Source organism: Phalaenopsis equestris, unplaced genomic scaffold, assembly GCF_001263595.1.
Source record: "Phalaenopsis equestris unplaced genomic scaffold, ASM126359v1 Scaffold000223, whole genome shotgun sequence".
In the NCBI taxonomy this organism is placed as follows: Eukaryota; Viridiplantae; Streptophyta; class Magnoliopsida; order Asparagales; family Orchidaceae; genus Phalaenopsis; species Phalaenopsis equestris.
The window spans coordinates 1,759,862-1,779,638 of NW_018164665.1; the positions used below are offsets into that span (position 1 = coordinate 1,759,862).

General features: G+C 36.3%; 1 protein-coding gene across 1 annotated transcript in view; it reads right to left on the minus strand.

Annotated features, from left to right (window-relative positions):
- Window positions 1-445: 445 nt before the first annotated feature.
- LOC110023261 (prolyl-tRNA synthetase associated domain-containing protein 1) overlaps window positions 446-19,777 on the minus strand; it is a 30,513-nt gene continuing 11,181 nt past the window's right edge. Inside the window, exons 8-13 of the mRNA XM_020722576.1 lie at window positions 18,754-18,836; window positions 8,798-8,868; window positions 8,558-8,714; window positions 4,186-4,325; window positions 3,951-4,049; window positions 446-575 (exon numbers count right to left, since the gene is read on the minus strand). Coding sequence (XP_020578235.1) covers window positions 507-575; window positions 3,951-4,049; window positions 4,186-4,325; window positions 8,558-8,714; window positions 8,798-8,868; window positions 18,754-18,836 — 619 coding nt within the window. The 3' untranslated portion in view covers window positions 446-506. The remainder of the gene's footprint in view (window positions 576-3,950; window positions 4,050-4,185; window positions 4,326-8,557; window positions 8,715-8,797; window positions 8,869-18,753; window positions 18,837-19,777) is intronic.

Genomic DNA, 19,777 nt, shown 5'->3' on the forward strand with positions numbered 1-19,777 from the left:
CTTTCCTTTCTTCCTTTGTTTTTCTAAGAGAGAATAACCTAAAAAGGGAATCTAAGAAAGAACACTAAGAAAACCATTTAGATAACAAAAAAGGAAACTGATTTGGTCGTTAGTGTGTGTGTGTGCGCTTGCGTGGGCGGGCAGGTGGGTGGTCGCCCACACGGTAAGAATCAAATCAGTTCGTTCAAGAAGATGGTCAGATGGTTAGACATTTCCTCCTATACTGAAAAATCCCATGCTCTGAGCTCACCGATCCCTCCCAAAAAGAAAAAAGAGCCCAACAAAGCTACATGCATAATTTTTTTTATATCATTCAGTAATCAAAATATCTTCATACAAATTTTCCTTCTGAAAATGGACAAAAAACTATAATATATATATATATATATATATATTAAACAAATCACAGTTGCAAATTAAAACTTAATAAATCATAAATATAAAATTTCAATTTAGAACTTGTTTCAATCACAGCACCAGTTGTGAAGTTTGCAGTATAGAAGCAATCAGCGCGGCCAGCCCCTCTGAATTCCAGCTTGGAACCCTTGTGTATATGCTGCATTCTTCAATATCATCTGCAAGAGTTTGTCAATCAACTGCCTCAGATTAATAGCTTATATAATCTGCAGTATAATGCAGGCTTTTCTATTTTGAATAGAATGTTTGCTTGAATTCTTTTAGGTTCAATTTACTCTTAATTTTGTGAATATATAGTCAAAATGATCATCATCACAGGACTCTAACAACATCAGAATCATCTAAATTTCTGTGAATTTGGGAGATTGAATAATGTAGGCAGGCACGAGATGCACGACCAAGAGTTGGGACATGGTTGTCCATCATCGTCGTTGCTCCGACCAACCAAACTCTCGCCACTTTTCATTCACAAGCAATTGATCCACAACCCTAAATCAATCCGACCGTCGGAATTTTAATCCATCAATTTCATTGGACTCGTAATGTGGCAATCGTTGCCAACCTTGGGCCAAGGAGGATTTTCAAGCTAAGCCGAAGTGTGGGATGTGTGATCACCTACCGGCTAGGGGAGAACACGATCTAGACCATTCACATTGGTGGCTGGCCAATCATTATCGGCGTTCTCGGATCTCACCTCCTTCACCAATATTCAAGCCACCTAAGGGCTCATTTGAAGGGCAGCTTGCCTCCTTTTCATCACAGAGAAAGCCGCAAGTACGCCCGTTGTTCGTTTGGCAGATCTACTTCTCCGTAAATGCTTATGTCGGAACGGCATTTATCATCGTTTTGGGATCGCAACATCTCCCTCCTTAAAAGAGAGGAATTGCCCCAAACACGTCTCGTCGCTTCATGAGTCAAGGCCACCCAAATACCCGTCCTTTTATGAGAAGGATTATCCCCACCATCTCTAGTCGCCCGCAGACTTTAGTTAACCTAATTCTCCATCCTATTGGAAAAAGATTAAGGCTTGATAGGTGCTCAAGTTACTCCATCATCCAGAAGACTATTATGCCCATCTCCGATGCCTGTCCGCTCCAAGGTCCCCAGTTTTCTATTCTTCAAGGGAGGGCCTTTCTAACTTTCTGAACTTATTAGTCAACCATAGAGAGTGAAATTATCCCTCCTTCCAAGGAGCAAATATTACATACTTTCTCCGCATATATACAGAGAATGCTGCAGATGCACATGATCTCGTTGTTTTTTTTTTTTTCCCGTGCATCTTCACCGTGATCGTACATATGTTTAAATAACCTACTGATTTCTTAATGCCAAGTTCCCCCTCCATCCAAGAAATAAGCTACCCTAATCTTCTCCTCTCATTGACTCCCAACCGTCGAGCAACACCATTCATATACATCGGCACGAATGCTATCAATGGTAGTTCAAGTTGGCACATTCTACAATTTCTGCAGATGCATTGCCCTTTGAAATCCAGAGCAAAGTAATCCAAATGTATTGAAATTTTCACATTCTAATCCTATCAAAGAATTTAAGAAGCACGGATCAAGCCTTCATATCTCGATATTGTTTCCCAATGACCATTGAATAGCAAAAAACTCAAGACACAAAGACCAAGGATTTGTACCATTGGGACTGTCTCTCTATGAACCTCGGACTACAATGGATGTGTTTTATGTAGGATTGCCGGCACCTCATTATTCTCCTCACTTTTTTTTTAACTTATAACTATTTTATAATACCTCTAGGAGATGTATATATACTTCCTTTTTGTACAAAGAAAATAATAAAATTTTTGAAAATTTTTCCATTATTTTATTTTCTGCAAATTCCCTTGTCAATTTTTCTACACAAAATCTGTCTCGTGTGCTTTGCATTTCGAGTTTTATGATTGTGTGTGTGAACCTCATTCAAAGTTGAACAGACAAAATTTTCTCTATCATAGTGATGTTGTAACGCAACAAAAAAAAGAAAAAAAGAGAGAGGCCCATTCTATCATCCAAACAAACTACTATTATTTGATGTCTACATTTCCTACTACAAAAAACAGAAAAAATGTGGAATAGAAAATAAATTTTAGTTTAATTTTCAGCTAAGACCGGCTATAATATCACATCTACTTTTCCTGCCTCAAAAGAAAATACAAAGCAGAAACAGAACGAAGGCTTGAAATGTGCTTGGAGGGCTTCATGCCGAGCAAAGTTAAAATCCATTTGAATAGGCATTCCAAACAACCCCGCTGACGTCACCTAAGATGGTTGTATCCAAGAATTTGGGTGGTGCTCCAGCTGTATCTCTCTCTTTAGATAGTGATTATCTTCCCTATCCGCTTCCACATCCTCCACAAGTCGCTCTCGGTCGCCCTCCGTTGCTGCAGCAGCCCCCGCACAGTCGTCGTTGCTGTTCTCGCTACAGTTTTTCTCATTCTAGCCACATGTCCTCGTTGTCGCCGCCCCAGTCAGTCGTCCTATTGCTGTCCTGCAGTTCCCTGCATCTCTCGCCGCTGCCCACTGGCATTGACTCTCGCTACCACCATCTGGAACAACTCCTATTTACTGTTCACATGAAGTTCCAGACATCCAGCCACCCATTTCTTGCATTCCATCTTGCTGTCATTGCCGCAACTCCTCACATTCGCTGCCGTCGTCCTCCTCCCTTGCCACCGCATATAAAAGCCTCTCCCAGCCGCTTCCTTGCTGTCCAACACCCTCATTCTCGCTACCCCCGTCTGAGACAGCAACCGCACTTGCTGTACCTGCAGCTTCATACCTCCCCCTCACGGTTATCCACACACCTTTGCTGCCGTCACACCTTCCAGCCTATACCCCACTCATCGCTCTCTCCAAAGGACCAAACCCTCGCTGATCAACTTCACAACCCCGAGATTCACCCTAGTTTGAGTGTTTGTGTCGTGTCTATTGCTATTTTCGATTTTTGAGAGTCGTGTTGCTGTGTTTTTCCTTTTCAAGTGTGTTAGTTGTGACTACCTATTTGCTTTAAGTAATAATATTTGTTCTGCCTTTGGTGATTTAGATTAACTCTAGTATCACTACTAGCCTTTGAACGTTAACCTTTCTTAAAAGAATTTTTTTGTGAAATTAAGAACACAATCAAGCTTTAGAAAAAGTTTATCGGATCATAAGAAACACAAAGCCTAATAGATTCAAGACCCTTCCCACAAAAACAAATACAATTTGTGCTTTAATCTGCAATGATATTTTTAGTTTATTATAATCAATCAATTAGTTATGAGACATAACTAAAAGATTTCAAATATTCCATTTTATGATTTTCTATTATGGCAATTTACATACATACCATACCACATTACCACCCAATTCTTATGTGATTACACATCTAACCAAAATTTTACTTTTTAAATTTATATCATCCAAACCTTTCATATCACATCAAAAATACCATTATTTTAACTTTTCAAACGCAAAATATACTTTTTCATGCACAGATTAAGTGGCATATATGTAAAAATTAAAGATTAATGGTGCAGTACTTACAGCTAAGTTCTCTAGATCAGAGGCGATCCGCTTATTGACTCCATCCAGCACTGCTGATTTGAGAGGCTCTCTCCCATCATCTTTTGCATCTTTGGATATCTGCAGGTTTTATGTCAGTTGATGCTCAATCAAAACCACAGGAGTATGTGCAACCAGTGGTTATTTAAAATATTACAATAACAACAATAACAATAGTAATAATAATAATAATGATGATGATAATGATGATGATAACCTCAGACAAAACAGCCAAAGATGTCTTCTCTATCAGTTCTTTGATAAATTTCTTGACATCCGTTGCCTCGGCTAGAACGTCGCTAGTTCGGCTTGGCTTCTCTGTTGCTTTTTTGGAATTTTTAGACAGGTTATCAGCTTCTGTGATCAAATTAGCAGCCAGAAATCATGAGTGCTACAACATAAACAGAAGAATAAAACTTATCAAAGTTTTACTGCCTTGGTATCTCATAATTACAAAGAAGTTAAAGCAGTGGAAAAATGAACAAATGGAGAAAATCATAGATAGCTTTAAGGAACTTCAGAACAGAACCATTCCTTATATTAAGATCAATTTACAACTGAAATTCTGAAAAATAAAATAAATGCAGGTATTAAGATTTGAATATGGGATTTGTTTGGATATATTCTTAATGTTTACTTAACCAACTGTCATAAATTGCATCATATCACTAACTTTGGCAACGAAGGAGATGTGGAGTGAGGATGATGTGAGTTCGTTAAAAGCTGGAAACATTTAAAACAAAGAAATGAGAAATTTTGATTATTAATGAGCAATTGAAGTGGTAAGGTTCATGAATACTTTTCATGAAATTATCAACACTAAGAGGAAATCAAACAATTGGAGAAGTTATATTTTAGCACCAAATTTTAATATTTAAGAGATATTAATAATTATGATAATGATAGCTAGGAGTCAGGTTTATGATTCAAACAATGGAGTTAAAGGGAGGATCATGGAACAAGCACTCAAAAATCATTGTCAAGAAATCAATTTGGTTCAATGCCGTATATGTCAACTACAGATAGATTTGGTGCAGAGTCAATTAGAAAAAGATATAGAGAACAATGTAAATATTCATAATATTTGATGAAGCAGAAATTGAGCACCACTTCTAACAAAGCTTCTTTATCCATGCATTGGGCTTCCATAACTCTTTACATGGTAGAGATGGATAGAACTAGCTCGGTTAAAATGTCCGAAGGGTATGAAACGAATTAACACTTGAGGCTATTTCAAGAAGATCATTGATACTGATAAAATCCAATTGTCATTGGAGAACTATTTGTGCTAGGTGTTTCAACTACAGTTCCAAATTTGCTAAGTCTGCCACTTGTGCCTTAGTTGATAGAGATACCAAAAACAGGTTTATGCCAATTGAAGCAACAACAAAGATAGTAAAGATTGGGGAATTAACATAAATAGCACACAATTCTTATGTATTTACATATCTCACGCCTAAACCTTCATGTTTACACGCATAGCACCCAAATCTTTAAAATCAAATAAAAAATGGTACTATTAATATTTTTTAAAGGTGAAATACATATTTTCATGCATAGGTTTAAAGATTTTCATGCATAGGTAGGTTTAAAGCACCAAAGTGCTAAGTATGTAAATATGAAAGTTTAGGTATGATAAACTTAAATGCATAAGAATTGTGTGATACGTATGTAAGTTTCCCAAAAATATATTGGCGGCATGACTCGGTGCATCCGAAAATTTTCCATGACCCTTTTTCCAGCCATAATGGAAAACACATCAAAAGAAGGTATGAGCTGGGATTTGTTATTTCTTTTCTTAGGCCAAATGTCAGCCAAGCAAATGGGTACTTGTATTTTTTTACTTCTCAAGTTTCAGCAAATAACTACATTAGGCCCTTGCCAATAAATCAACTTATTCAATTAATTCATAAAGTAATGACTAAAATTATGGTTAATTGGCTCAAGCCATTCTTCTCGGGGTCTTATCTCATCAAGAGTGTGTGCATATGTCCCAAAATGTTGCATCTCCATGAAACCAGAGTTAACCCAAACCATAACAGAAAAGCAAATATGAGATTACAAACATACACAATTGAAAAGAAAATACAATAGAAAACACAACACAGACATGATGAGAGTTGTATCCCAAAAGAGTTGGTGGTTGGTTGGGTGGGTGGAATGGTGGCGGTTGATTGTCAGAAGGCTAGTAGGAAATGGCGGTAGAGCAAGAGGCATGGGGACAAAGGTTTCTAAACAGCAGGTGGAGGTAAGGGGGCTTAGTGGGGTTGTGTGTAGGAAGAAGAATGGATTGCGGGTTGGGTTGCAGAAGCGGGTGCTAGAAGGAGGTTATGGTGGCAGGGCAACAGCTGAGAAGTAAGGCACGTGGTAGGATGGGAACAACAGCTGCAAAGACAGCAGGGTAATAGTCCAAGCTGGCTGAGAACAGCCGGGCAGATGACTTAAAAAGGCAAAATTGGGGTTGCAGCTGGATTGGGAAACTGATTGGAGGCTGGGAATGGGATGCGGCTGGAGCAACAAGAAGATATCCAAAGGAAGATGACAGCGACAGCGAAACGAGGACTGCGAAGGATGAAAGAGTCGGGGATAAATGCCCTCGCAGGAACAAACTACAGTCGGAACACCACTCAATCCCTTTGAAGAAGATCACCATGTCGAACGAGCTATAGTTGTAGCACCACACGCCTTTGGATACAACCCTAGAAGAGAAAAAGATGACGTGGACAACTGCACTGACAAAAAACAACATATATAGTCACTATCAATGTTTAGGAAAATCAAAATGGGTTTGTTCACCTAAGCTTTTTTTTTCCCTTGATTCCGGGCAATGTATTACTCGTCACCTTTTTGTTGAAGATTGCTTGCTCGTGGACAAGGCTTTCTTATTTTTCTTAATTTGGGCAATGTTTTACTATCTTTTTTTGTTGATTAGGGGTGCAGAAATTGACCTGATACGTCAACACGATTAGAACTCAATTCGAAAAATTCAAGTTAGGGTTAATTCGAATATTTCTCGAGTCGGGTTTGTGTCAGAGAATTTGACCTGTTTATTATTTGGATCAAGTTTGGGTTGAACCAAAAAACCCAAACATGACTCGAATAAGCCCAAAAGTTTGGTTCGGGTTCGGGTTCGAGTTTTAGTTTTTGACTCATTTATTATTCGACTCGGGTCGAGTTCGGGTTGACCTATTCAGGTCAAGTCATCTTGGGGTCAAACCCGAACCTACTCGTTGACCCAAAGTGACACCCCTATTGTTGCTGAAAGCCAGTCAATGGGCAATGAGAACTCTTCCCTAAATATCTTTTTCATCAGTTCAAGCACCTTTACAAATAGACATTTATTTTAATCTGTTAAGTATTATGCACCACAAGATGTGAGATTTTTTTTGTTACTATTAGAGATCAGCAATAGAAATGTATTAACGTGAGAAGCTCAAAAACCAAACAAATGAAATGAGACTTCAAAGACCTACTTGGAGGTGTAAGTAAAGCTCTAATCCTAAGGGCGTGTTTGGGATCAATTTTAATTTTTGATTTTGCTTTTGTTTTTAAAAACATATTTATTTAGTGTTTTTTTTTTTGGGTTTCTATAAATAAGTTAACATATTTTTAATGTCACTTCAACCAACGTTTAGGTGTTTTGAGTTTTTTTTTTTTAAATAGTCTTACCTTACATAGTTAAACATGTTTTGTTGCAAATTAAAATATGAACAAAATAAAATAAAAATAAAATAATAAAAAATAAAAGTGATTCCACATAACCCCCAGGACTCTTGTGGTATTGTTTTGCTTATTATTGTTCCCTCTTTTTTTATGTTCTTGTTCCATGGAAATGCCAACATGAATCTTTTTTATCAGCTGGAGCATATCTATAGAGGTTTGTTGTGGAGAAAAAGCCAAAATCAAGAGGATTACCTCTGGTGGATTGGGATACCATTTTTTTATAGCTACCATAGATGGGAATGTTGGAGTGTTTAAGCAAATCATCTCAATTTCATGAAGCTTTGGCACCAAGACTTCAATACATCATCAATGAGACCGCAAACAATAGCGTCCAATCAGGGGTTAGGGGTTTGGGGTTTGGGGTTTAGGGTTCTAACATTCGATGCAGCTACGTTGAGGACAAACCTTGTTTGAATTGAGAAAGTAGCAATCAAAGTCGATGAACTCAAGACACCCTCTTTGCATAGACTCAATTTTATCAAATTCTCAATAGTTTGATCGTGGCACGCGTAAATACATCAGTTCTGTAGTTAAAAAAATTCACCTGGGCGCTCAATTTATAAATATCAATGTTTCGGGTGCCATCCCTAGGAAAATATCTTAACTAATGTGAAAAAGCTTGCATAAACCCAACTAACAACACATAGAACTTAACAAAAAAAGATGAGAAATATTCTAGAAGCTGATTCTAAACTATAGAAATAAGAATGATGGTGATGGCAAAATTCATAATTCATGTTCATATTGGATTATAGTGTACCATGCAGAAAAAACAAAAATATAACATCGCAAGATGATAAGGTATGAGCTCTACTATCAACCATTTTACAAACAAGACTTCCATGACTGTAAATGATGAGAATAACCTTGAACGTTAGTTAACCTTTTCTCCAAAGGTGCATGCTTTTGCTCATGAACATGAGTAACTGCTGCACTAATTGTTTGTAAGGGCGGCTGTGGTACTTCTACTGGTACAAAAGCAGCAAGATCAGGAGGATTATCTTTTCCTACCACTGTTTGAGCCTGCTTCAGAGCAATGCCAATCAATAATTCTCTTCCCATGAAAGTGCGCGAAACTATAATATAAGAAGCTTACAAAAGACTACCTCAAGGTCTACATAAGACGGATTTCTTCCGATAGATGACAGGAACATGTCAAGGTTGGTTGCACTGAGAGCTGCCAAAAGTGAATCATGCACTGAGTGATTTGGTAGAGAAAAGGTAGGGACATGTGATATTAGCTACATAAACAAAGCAATATATTCATTTTAAGGAATTCAATTGCTGAAATACTTGATTCAAATTTGACCATGCAACACTAAATTCTACATGCAAAGAAGATGCCTCTGCTTTAAGAAAAAGAGATAAAAAACTGAATCTTGAAAATAATAACAGACTCGAACAAAATCACAGTACACTGATTAACTTGTAGCATTGTAGCACAATATTGATCATGACAGATATGGGACTTCGGAGCACAGCACGGACGAAAAAAAAAAGGATAAAAGAATAGGCCTATCTTAGAGCTAACCCATCCTGGCAAAGCTGATTCCATGATGCATAAACCAGAGGCTAACATGGACAAAATCCAATTCTTGTTCCGTTCCATAATTATTCGCATCATAATTTGTGCCATTTACAATGAACAAGTTTGTGAATCAATTATAGGATGACAAAAAAAGTTAAAAATAGACAGCATGTCAACCAATAAACACCAACGTTTCAAAAGAGTGATAATATAGAATATTAAGAAAGATGATAGTTGTCTTCAATAGAATCGAAATCTTTAGAAGAGAGAGGAACAGTTGGTACCAACCAAGAGGGAGCTAGCTCCAATCGATAGGGGTCGAGATCTCAACGCTGGCCGAGAGCATGCTGGCTGAAACTCCATGAGAACAGGCTAGAAAGAAACCAGCGCTTTATTAAATTAATCATTACACCATTACAAGCCAAGAAAATTCATGAGTATAGAATAGGTTTGTTACGCCTGTACCTAAGGACAATTTTATTTTTTGCATGCCTAAGGGCTAATTAGTCTTATGTTATTTATTTAAAGTTTAGGGTGATGCATGAGATTGTGTCTTGACTCTTTTGGTTAGAATTTAGGATTTGGAGAGATTGACCACCTCTCGAATTGCAGTTGTTTATCTTTATGTAGTTGTGTTGAGTTTTTTGTTGTTCTTGCAATAAAATATTTGTTTGCTTATCAAGTGGTATCAAAGCATTTGGTCACGCTGCAAAGCTTAGGATCGTACTGAAATCAGTCAATCGTTGCGTCAAACTTAGTGATACTCGTGATTCAAGCTAGTTGGGAAGCAAATACGGAATCCAAGTGCACAGAAGCGTCGTTTTTGGAACGAACACACGCTAATAGCTGCAGGAAGCCGCAGACAGGGTCGATGTCCTTTGAGACTCGACCTCGCAACCTAGATGTCGCTTTCCTGAGAATCGTGACTGTATCGAATCACCCTGAGAAAGCCAACGAAAGGATTGCGATACCTTCTTTGCAATATAGTGCAACGTGATTGCTAGCTAGGAACAGAGGGGATCACGACGTACTTGAAAGCCACCAATGAGATCATGTACCTTGCAATATAGTTGCGATAAGAGCTAGCTAGGAAGCTGCAGACGGGATTGCGTACAACCTCCCCAAATTGTGATGATGGTATCCCATACTACTTCTAATACAATCGCGATCGGAGCTAGTTGGGAAGACTGAAAGGAATCGAGGTGTCCAGGCTTTCGTGAACAAGCTCCTTCGTGACTAAACCTGTGATATAGTCGTGATCTTGGGGAGCATCGATGAGACTGCAACACACATGCCCTCGTGACCAAACCTCGCGATCAGGATCAAGACGAACTATGACCTAACCTCACGATACAATTGCGAATTGAAAAACTTAGGAAATCATATTCTGGATTTCTCGTTCGAAAACGACCTTGGAGAAATAGCAGCAACAAATATTGATGCTTTGGAAGTGAATTTGAAAGTAGGTAAGCCTACCTCAATACTGGATAGAAAAAAGATTTTACTCCATTGAAAACTTATTCGAGAACTTAGAGAAGATGATAAGAAAGCTTATTGGATGCAATTCAAGACCCCGCCGACAACTCAACTTGCAAACCTTCACCAAGGGTTGACCGGAGAATTCGTGGTCGGATCAAAAGGAAAAGAGATCGAACGTGAGGAACATGAGGAAAACATCCACCATCAAGAACTCCCCACTAAGACTTTGATGGGGGTGAATTAAAGATTTCAGATGAAGGGAGTTGGACCGAAGTATTGACGGGTTATGCAAGGGGTTTGGAGCACAAAGAGGAAAGGAGAGAAGCCGAGATGGGGTATAGCTATGATCAAATGAGGGATTTTCACCCTAGATATGTGGGCGGGAAACACCAGAGGAAGAAGAATTTGAGCTGGAGATTCTAGGAATAGAAAGTTGAAGATGTCGATCTTAGAGGGGGAAAACGCACATGGTTGTGTACTTGAAGTGATATTTCCTGGTGAATAGGCATAAAAGGGAGGAGAAGCTCATAGCGGCAGAGTTATGTTTAGAGGGAAAAGCTCTAGCATGGTTTTAGTGGAAGGAGGTTAGATATTCGATCCGTTCGTGGAAGAAATTCAAGGATTGCTTATTGGAACGTTTCTGGGTTAATAGGGAAGGAGACCTGCACAAGCAACTTTATGCCTTTACTAAGAAGGGGACTGGTATGCAATATAGAGAAACATTTGAGTTATTGTCGGGACGACTAAGAGGGATTTTTTGAAGCAGGATTGGAGGGAAACTTCATGAAGAGCCTAAACCACAGGAGGATTCCACAATTTTACCTCAATGATTATGACATCGAGGACCCAGACTGTGTCATTTAAGAAGGAGGCGCCAAAAGAGAGAAATATGAGGGCTTGTCCGAAGGGAAACCTCAAGCGCCTCACAGAAAGCGAAGGGCTTATACGGGAAGTATAGGCCATCGGTAGGAGAAGGCAGATAGTGAAGATTCAGAGGAAGAAGTGGGGAAGGGAAAAGAGCAATTACACTCGAATGTAGTGAATATCTCTCAACTCAACGGGGGATTTACTCCAAATCACACCATGAATGTAAGGGGACAGATCAAGGAGCAACTGGTAGTGGTGTTGGTGGATAGGGGGGCAACTCAAAATTTCATCTCAAATTGGGTCGTGGAGCAGTTGGGTTGAAGTTGGTAGATATGGGAAGTCTTGGGGTTATGATGAGAATAAAGGTGGAAAAAAGCAGTGGAATTTGCATGGAATTGGTGTTGACTCTACAGGGCATACAAATGGTGGAAGGCTTCCTTCCCTTAGACTTGGGAAACACTAATGAGATTCTGTGGATGAAGTGACTACAAAAAATCAGAGAGACTAGGGTGGATTGGAAACCCTTGACTATAGAGATTCGGGTGGAGGGGAGGAAGGTGGTGCTTCGCAATGACCCTAGCTTGCGCAAGACCTTGGTGTCAGTGGATCAATCGAAGGTGGTGGCTATATTGGAGAGGCCACTACTTAAAACCTAGAACACTACCATAAGTTCGTGATGAGTGAAGATTTGATTGTGTGGTTGAGGACAAAGAAATAAAAGAATGACAACTTTCAGTGAAGGAAAGTGATGACCCAGATTTCTGAGAAGTTAAAGAAAGTCATGATGAGTGTACCAGTGCTAATGGTAAGAACCATACTCAAGCCAGTTTATAAGCAAAAGGCACACGACTTGATCTAGCAACAGTTTTCTTTTTTTTTCCCACATTGAGGACATAGAGTTTTTTTGGGAAAAGAGAATTGTTATGATGTTGCCTAAAGGAAAATTTGTCTTTTTAGCACCTAAGGGCAATTTAGTTTTTTATTATTTATTATTATTTAGTATAAATATGGCTGATATGTTTAGGATTAGGGTGATGTATGAAATTGTGTCTTGAGTCTTATGGTTAGGATTTGGAATAGATTTTCTGCCTCTCATATAATAGGATTTGGAGGAAATTGCCTACCACTCGAATTCTAGGTGTTTATTTTTATGTATTTATGTTGATTTGTTTGTTTTTCTTGCAATAAAATAATTTCTTGCCCTAATTTTGATGGAAAAATCTGCTTGCATCATATCAAGGTAATACCATTAGAAAGTGATATTATTGGAGAGAAAACGTATCTCTATTGATTTGTGTCTATTGTACAACATATGCAGGCTCATCTGTAGGCAAAGAGAGAAAGTTAAAAAAAAGATAATACAACAACCACCACCCTTTATCCAACTAAGTGGGGTCGACTACATGAATCTTTTTTCTCCATTGCGTCCCATTGAGTGTCATATTTTCATTTAATTTTAATACATTAAGATCATTTTCTATACAATATGTTCAAGTCTTTTTAGGTATACCTCTGTCTTTCTTAACATAAGTCAAATCTATAACATCTACTCTCTTAACCGGATCATCAGAGGGTCGACTTTTAATGTGACCAAACCATCTAAGACGACTCACTCTAATCTTGTCTGCCACTAGAGCAACACCAACCCCATTACGGATATATTTATTTCGCATTTAGTCTCTAAGTTTCAAGCCACTCATCCACCAAACCATCCTCATCTTAGCAACACTTAATTTTATTTTATGCTTCTATTTTAAAGGCCAACATTCTGCACCATAGAGCATTGCAGGTCTCACTACCATCTTATAAAGTTTTACTTCCAAGTCTAAGCGGTACTTTTCTCTCACGCAATAGGTCTGATGCATTCCCCCACTTCAACCAACTTCAACCAACCAACTTGACCAACTTGAATTATACTAATAATATCTCCATCTATATCACCATCATTTTGAATAATAGACCCGAGATATCTAAAACGTTCAGACCTTTTAATGATTTGATCACCCACAATTACAACTCTGTCATTAGAGCTACCGCTACTAAAATTATATTCCATGTATTTAGTTTTAGATCTACTCCAACAAAGGCCTTTAAACTCTAATGTGGGCCTCCATAATTTAAGTTTCTCCTGACATCTTTCTCTAATCTTATCCACAAGAAGGATATAATTAGCGAAAAGCATAAACCAAGCTACACCTTCCTATAAATGTCAAGTAAGAGCATCCATAACTAGAGCAAAAATATATTGACTTAAAGTCGGTCCTTGATATAATCCAATTGAAAGAGAAAAGTTCTTGATCAATTCTCCTTCTATTCGAACACAAGTAACAACTCTAGTATACATATCTTTAATGACTTGAATATAAGTCATATCAGCACATTTCTTCTCTAAAACTCTCCAAAAAACTTCTCTTGGAACCTTATCATAACTTTTTTCTAAATCAATAAAAATCATAGGCAAGTCCTCCTTAGTCTCTTTGTACTTCTCCATCAAACCTCTCAAAAAATAGATAGCTTCCATTGTAGACCTGCTCGGCATAAATCCGAACTGATTATGAGAAATCTATGTATCACATCTTAAAATACATTCAATAACCTTCTCCAAAAACTTCAAATTATGAAACATCAACTTAATTACTCGTAATGATAAAAAATCTCATAATAATAAGATCGAACTTGATATTGATATATATGTATATATCAGGAGAACCTTGCAGCTACCCATCTTCAGGAAGTATCCGGGGTAGAGGCGACAACTCTTACCTCACATACACTTGTTGGCCCAACTGTGGGCAATCTTTCTACCGCAGCACTGCCACCTCATCCGAATGAGCAACAATCTTCGGATAAAGAATGACAGGTCTACACTTCCAGGAGGAAGAAGAAGAATGGAGATCTACTTGAGCTAAAGAATCTAATGGATGATACTCTGGTTACTTCGGGCAATGGTACACACCTCATCAATCTGTTAGTTGGTTCCTTTCAGAGAACTAGAGGCAGATACAAAACTAAAGTTGGTCGACCTGGACCCGACCTGGTTGATCTTTTATGTACCATCTACTTTTGGGTTTTTAATTTTCTTCTTTTTTCTTTTGTGTATGTTGTACCGTATGAGTTGGGTGTCTATTTGGGTCCACTCATACAACCTATCTGTACCTCTTTCTCTTTAATATAATTGCCCTTGGGTTTTTTTTAAATATATATATATATATATATGCATGTATGTATGTATATATGTATGCATGTACCCCTCATATTACAGTACTAGAGACAAGGAGGAACCATTGAAAGGAGAAAACATTCTCACTCCCCTTTACCTGAAGGACATATCAAAGAGGATATAACCGTAAGAAGGAAGAAAAAGAAAACTTGATGCAGGAACTATTCTTTAGTGAAATACGGCCTGAAACCGATACTAGAAGAGATAGAGTGAGGAAGAAGCATGAGAAGAAACCTCATAGCACAGTCCTATGGCTTCTTAGAGAAAGGAAAAGGCATTATATATGTATGTATGTATGCACACACACAGTGTGTGTGTGCGCGCACGCATGTGTGTGTATCATTAACTCCCCCTCAAACTCATATTGGCAAAGAATGTGAAGGCTTAAGTTTGGTCTTTAACCTACAAGAGAGTCTTGAAAAAGAGGTTTGATGAAAGTATCAACAAGTTGATATTAGAAGAAATGTGTTTTAAGAGAATTATTAAATATAAAAATCTCACTCAAGATAAAGTGTAAATCAATCCTTATACATTAATGGCAGGCATCATTTAAACAAATTATAATTGCGCTATGGCTTTCAAGATGTAAAGCATGTCTGGCATGATCAATATGCATATCTAAGAATGATCATAAAAGGCAAATCATTTTTCCCACAATGTTAATATGGACGCGATATTTAACTTCAGCATTGGAACAAGAAACCCTGATTTGTTTCTAATTTTGCAAAGAATTAAAGATATTCTTAAGAATGGACTATATATATATATATATATATATATATAATTTTTACTGATTGGATCTCCAACTCAAATAGAATCAACGTGCAAAAAAAAGTTAAGGTAAAGATTGATAGTAATAATAGGGAAAACCGTCATGAAAACATGAATATTTGATGCACCGGTGACCTTATTTCAACACTAAAAAACCTTTTTTTGACATACATCCCCTTCATGCACACCAAAGTTTTTGCTCAACTCCCTTGAGGGTCCTCCCCACCTCAAAATCCAATTGCTGCTACATTTATCCTGCCAAGTTTGGTATGCATAAAGATCATAACATTGTTGATAAAATAGATATGCAAGTGACTGCACCACCACCACCACCATCATCCACATCATCATCAAAATTAGCCTTGGCCTAACTATTTGGTGTTGGCTTTATTAACATTGATTTTTCAATTGTTCCTTCTTAGTGTTGTCTAAGGCATTAAACATATTGATTGTAAATTATTTTGAATCACTTGTATCAACTTATCAAATATGTACATTGCCTATCATTTTTGGTACATGTTCATACCACATAAAAGTCTATTTTCAGTTCTCCTGTCTTCAATACATACCACACTTACCATTTCCTCTAATATTATCATTTTTAATAATACCTACTTTTGCTACACAACAATCTTTAACATATTCATTTCAACCACATTCAACTAAGATATAAAAAATTATTTTTCAGCCCACAACATTTAAATCCATACAACTACGTGGGCTTAATTATCATTTTTTATTTAATATTTTAAACCTTAATGATATCCTCTTATCACACAAAATTCCCAAGCCACTTCTCTTCTTTAACCATTTAGCTTTAACTCTAAAAGTTATATCATTATTTATATCTTATTCTTTTATATAATAGAATAAAAATACTTAAATTTATCACACACATATATCACCTATCTTTTAATAATATCAAATGATAATTGTTAATATCATACCCACTAACATTATATAGCATATACTCAGACTTTTTTTTACTAATTTTAAGACTTCGGTCTTCCAGACATCTCTTCATTGTATTAAGTTTTTATTTAATTTAACAGATATCTCACTAATTGGAGCTGTAACTGCCAAAAACACATAACCAAAGCATCTTGCTTTAAAAATCATTTGTGGGCATCTTCATCGAAAATACAAAAAATAAAAAAATAAAAAAAATAAAAAATAAGGTCACCCTTAATGTAAACTATGATGTCATACCCTTGATACATGCATTTTGGCCTTAAAGTACAACTAATTAATTCTCACAATGCTCAATCATATGCTTTCTTAAGATCAATAAAAAACATATGAAGATTCTTCCTTTTACTTTTTTACTTCTACATTAGTTTTCTCAAAACAAAATTGATTCCATTATGTATTTTTTTCATGAAATCAAAATTATTCTCAAAGATTGGTTTTTTTTTTCTTGAGCTTATGTTCCAAAACTCTTTCTCGTAGCTTCATTGTATGACTCATTACTCATATGTTTGATTCCTATATATTTGGTATAATGTTAAACATTGACAATGCTCTTAAATATAGTTTCAAAATGATTCTTCTCGGATTATTTAGAATCCAATTAGACTTCAAATTCTATTGAAAATTTTGCTAACCAAATTATTGTAGCATCCCCATAATGCATCAAATCTCTAAGGGCATCTCATCTTGATCTAAAACTATACCTTTATATATCTTTTCACATCTAGGACCACTTCACTTTCTTAGATCAGTCTATGATATGCTTCGCCATATTGTTTGTTATACTCTTCTAAAATAATTTCTTCATAGGAGCTCTCAATTAACAATTTATCAAAATTAATAATTTATTCCTTTTTTTATGTCTTCATTTTTAACTAAAATCATATCATCTTCGTTGTATTGCATCAAATTTGATCAAAATCATTAGATCTCTTATCTTACTTAATCTCTATACATCTTTATATTAGCTCAAGTGACTTTGAACAACTAAATATAGTGAAACGAGGTTTAGGAAGCAAACAAGACATTTCATGACTTTGCTTTCGTCAAGGTTGATGGCATAGATTTATATTGTCAGAGGAGAACAATGGTATTTAATGGTGTAAGATTTTCTAGATGAAATAAATTTATAAGAAAAGAATGGACCTTAAGGGCAATGCAAAGCTAGAAACAAGATCAAGCTTTTTTTTAGCTCTTTACCAACATATGGTGTGCAAAGGCCTTGATATAATTCCAGAAATGCAACTGATTTCGACCATCCCAAATCCCAACGTGTCTTGTAAATCTCTAGATAAAAAAGGCCATTGTAATGATCGCTTTAATGTAGCGCCTAACAAAAAGAATCTAGGTCTCTTGGAGAGTGGGCTAGAAAAGGCCATAAGCACTGATAAAACTACAGAATATAAAAACAAAAGAAGGAAGAAAGGAGGAGGTGAGATTTCGTAATGCTTTACACCCACACCCTACACATCTTAGAAGGTTATTTAAGAATTTTCAAATTCATTTACCTTCGCGAACTTTCAATCCTTGAATGCACATAAAAGATGAGTCACATTTCTTCCTCATGAAAATTTAAAAAAGCTGTGAGTCATAGTAAATGTTGTGGATTTGTGTATTGGATTTTCCATCTGAATCCATGAGCAGAAGACCGGTTCTATTAGGAAAAATGGAGGGAAATATTTTAAGCATTTGTGAGCTAAAGATTACTTGGATTCTCAGGGAAATTAAAGAAATTCATCAGACACGGTGAGAAGTTCATAGCTCATCCAAATAAGAAGATCAAACAGCCCGAATACATGGTCTTGAGATTGTCAAAATTAATTGGCAAAATAAAAATAAAAAAAAGACAAAATGTTCATGCTCATTGTTCAGCAGCAGTCATCATTATCACCGTAAATTACAAGTTAGCTGATTGACTATACCAGCTTTTTACAGCCAAATGTATCATGCATGGACATAAAAAATTAATTTGAAGAAACCAAGTGTTAAAATTTGAGCAAATCAAATAATTCGCTTTAAGCGAGTCTGGTACATCTAATAGAAACAAAACATTCATTGTTAAGGGAATAAGTTGCAGCGTAAGTAAATTAACCTGTACTCACATCCTCCTAAAATAGATAATATAACCAGTAAACGGAGAAAAAAAAACAGTAAATGTCAATTCTGAAGCAAATACAGAACGTAGAAAATTAAACCAGAGGAAACGGAATAAAGATGACATTACTAACAAATTGTTGTGTCATTTGACAAAGGATGGAAAAAGCAGCACTCCTGAGCTTTAAATGCTTGATCCAACAACAGTGAAACAGCACTGCAGAAAAGAGGCAAGAATCAATAAGAGCTTCCAAAAGAATTGCAGAACTCTGTAAATCAAATTATATCACGTATACTAATTCATCCAGCTAATAATACATAGAAAAAAAATACAGCAAGTGGTTGAAAACTGGACAATGTCTGGATTTGTCGAGTGTTCATTTTGTTTCTGGTTTGATTTGTTCTAATTTCACCTTTACTTTAGTCGCTTTCACTAGTAACAAAATCATGTTTTGATGGTTTTACTCATTTTCCATATTACGCAAGGAGAGAACTGCTAGGCAATAGAAACAGAAAAACAAAAGAAAACTTTATTAAATTAGCATAATTATGACTATCTAATGATATTTAATCTCAGAAAAGCAGTTTGGTAATATCCTTTTTAAACCATTCGCAAGCCCTACCTAGTTTAATTAAATGAACGAGCCGATTACTTTGCCAAGTTAATTAATGAAAGCCACCCCAAACTAGGTGTCACGACCCAGCCTGATGGCTTAGAATTAATCATGTCAGAAAAAACGGTAGGATGGTATTAATCTTTCTTTTACATTTTATATAATAAACCATCATAACTTCCAAAAATAAAAAGAGCCACTAAAAATTACAAGTACACTAAACAGAAATCCAATTCATCCAAAGTATCAACATAGTATAAGAGTAAAATAGTATCACAATCTAACTAACATAGTCCAACATTTCTCAGAATTAAAGAGCATAAGAACTATAACTAAAATAAACAACATACTATCTAGTATCAGTAGTATACCTATAAATCAAATCTCTCATATCAGTTATATCAATCTAGAGTTTTGTCAGAAAGGAACAATTACTCAACAATAAGTTTTTCATGTAGTAAACAATTACAATCATATTATACATTAAATTAATATGCAAATGCTATGCATGAATATCTATAATAAATGTGATTCATTAATTAAT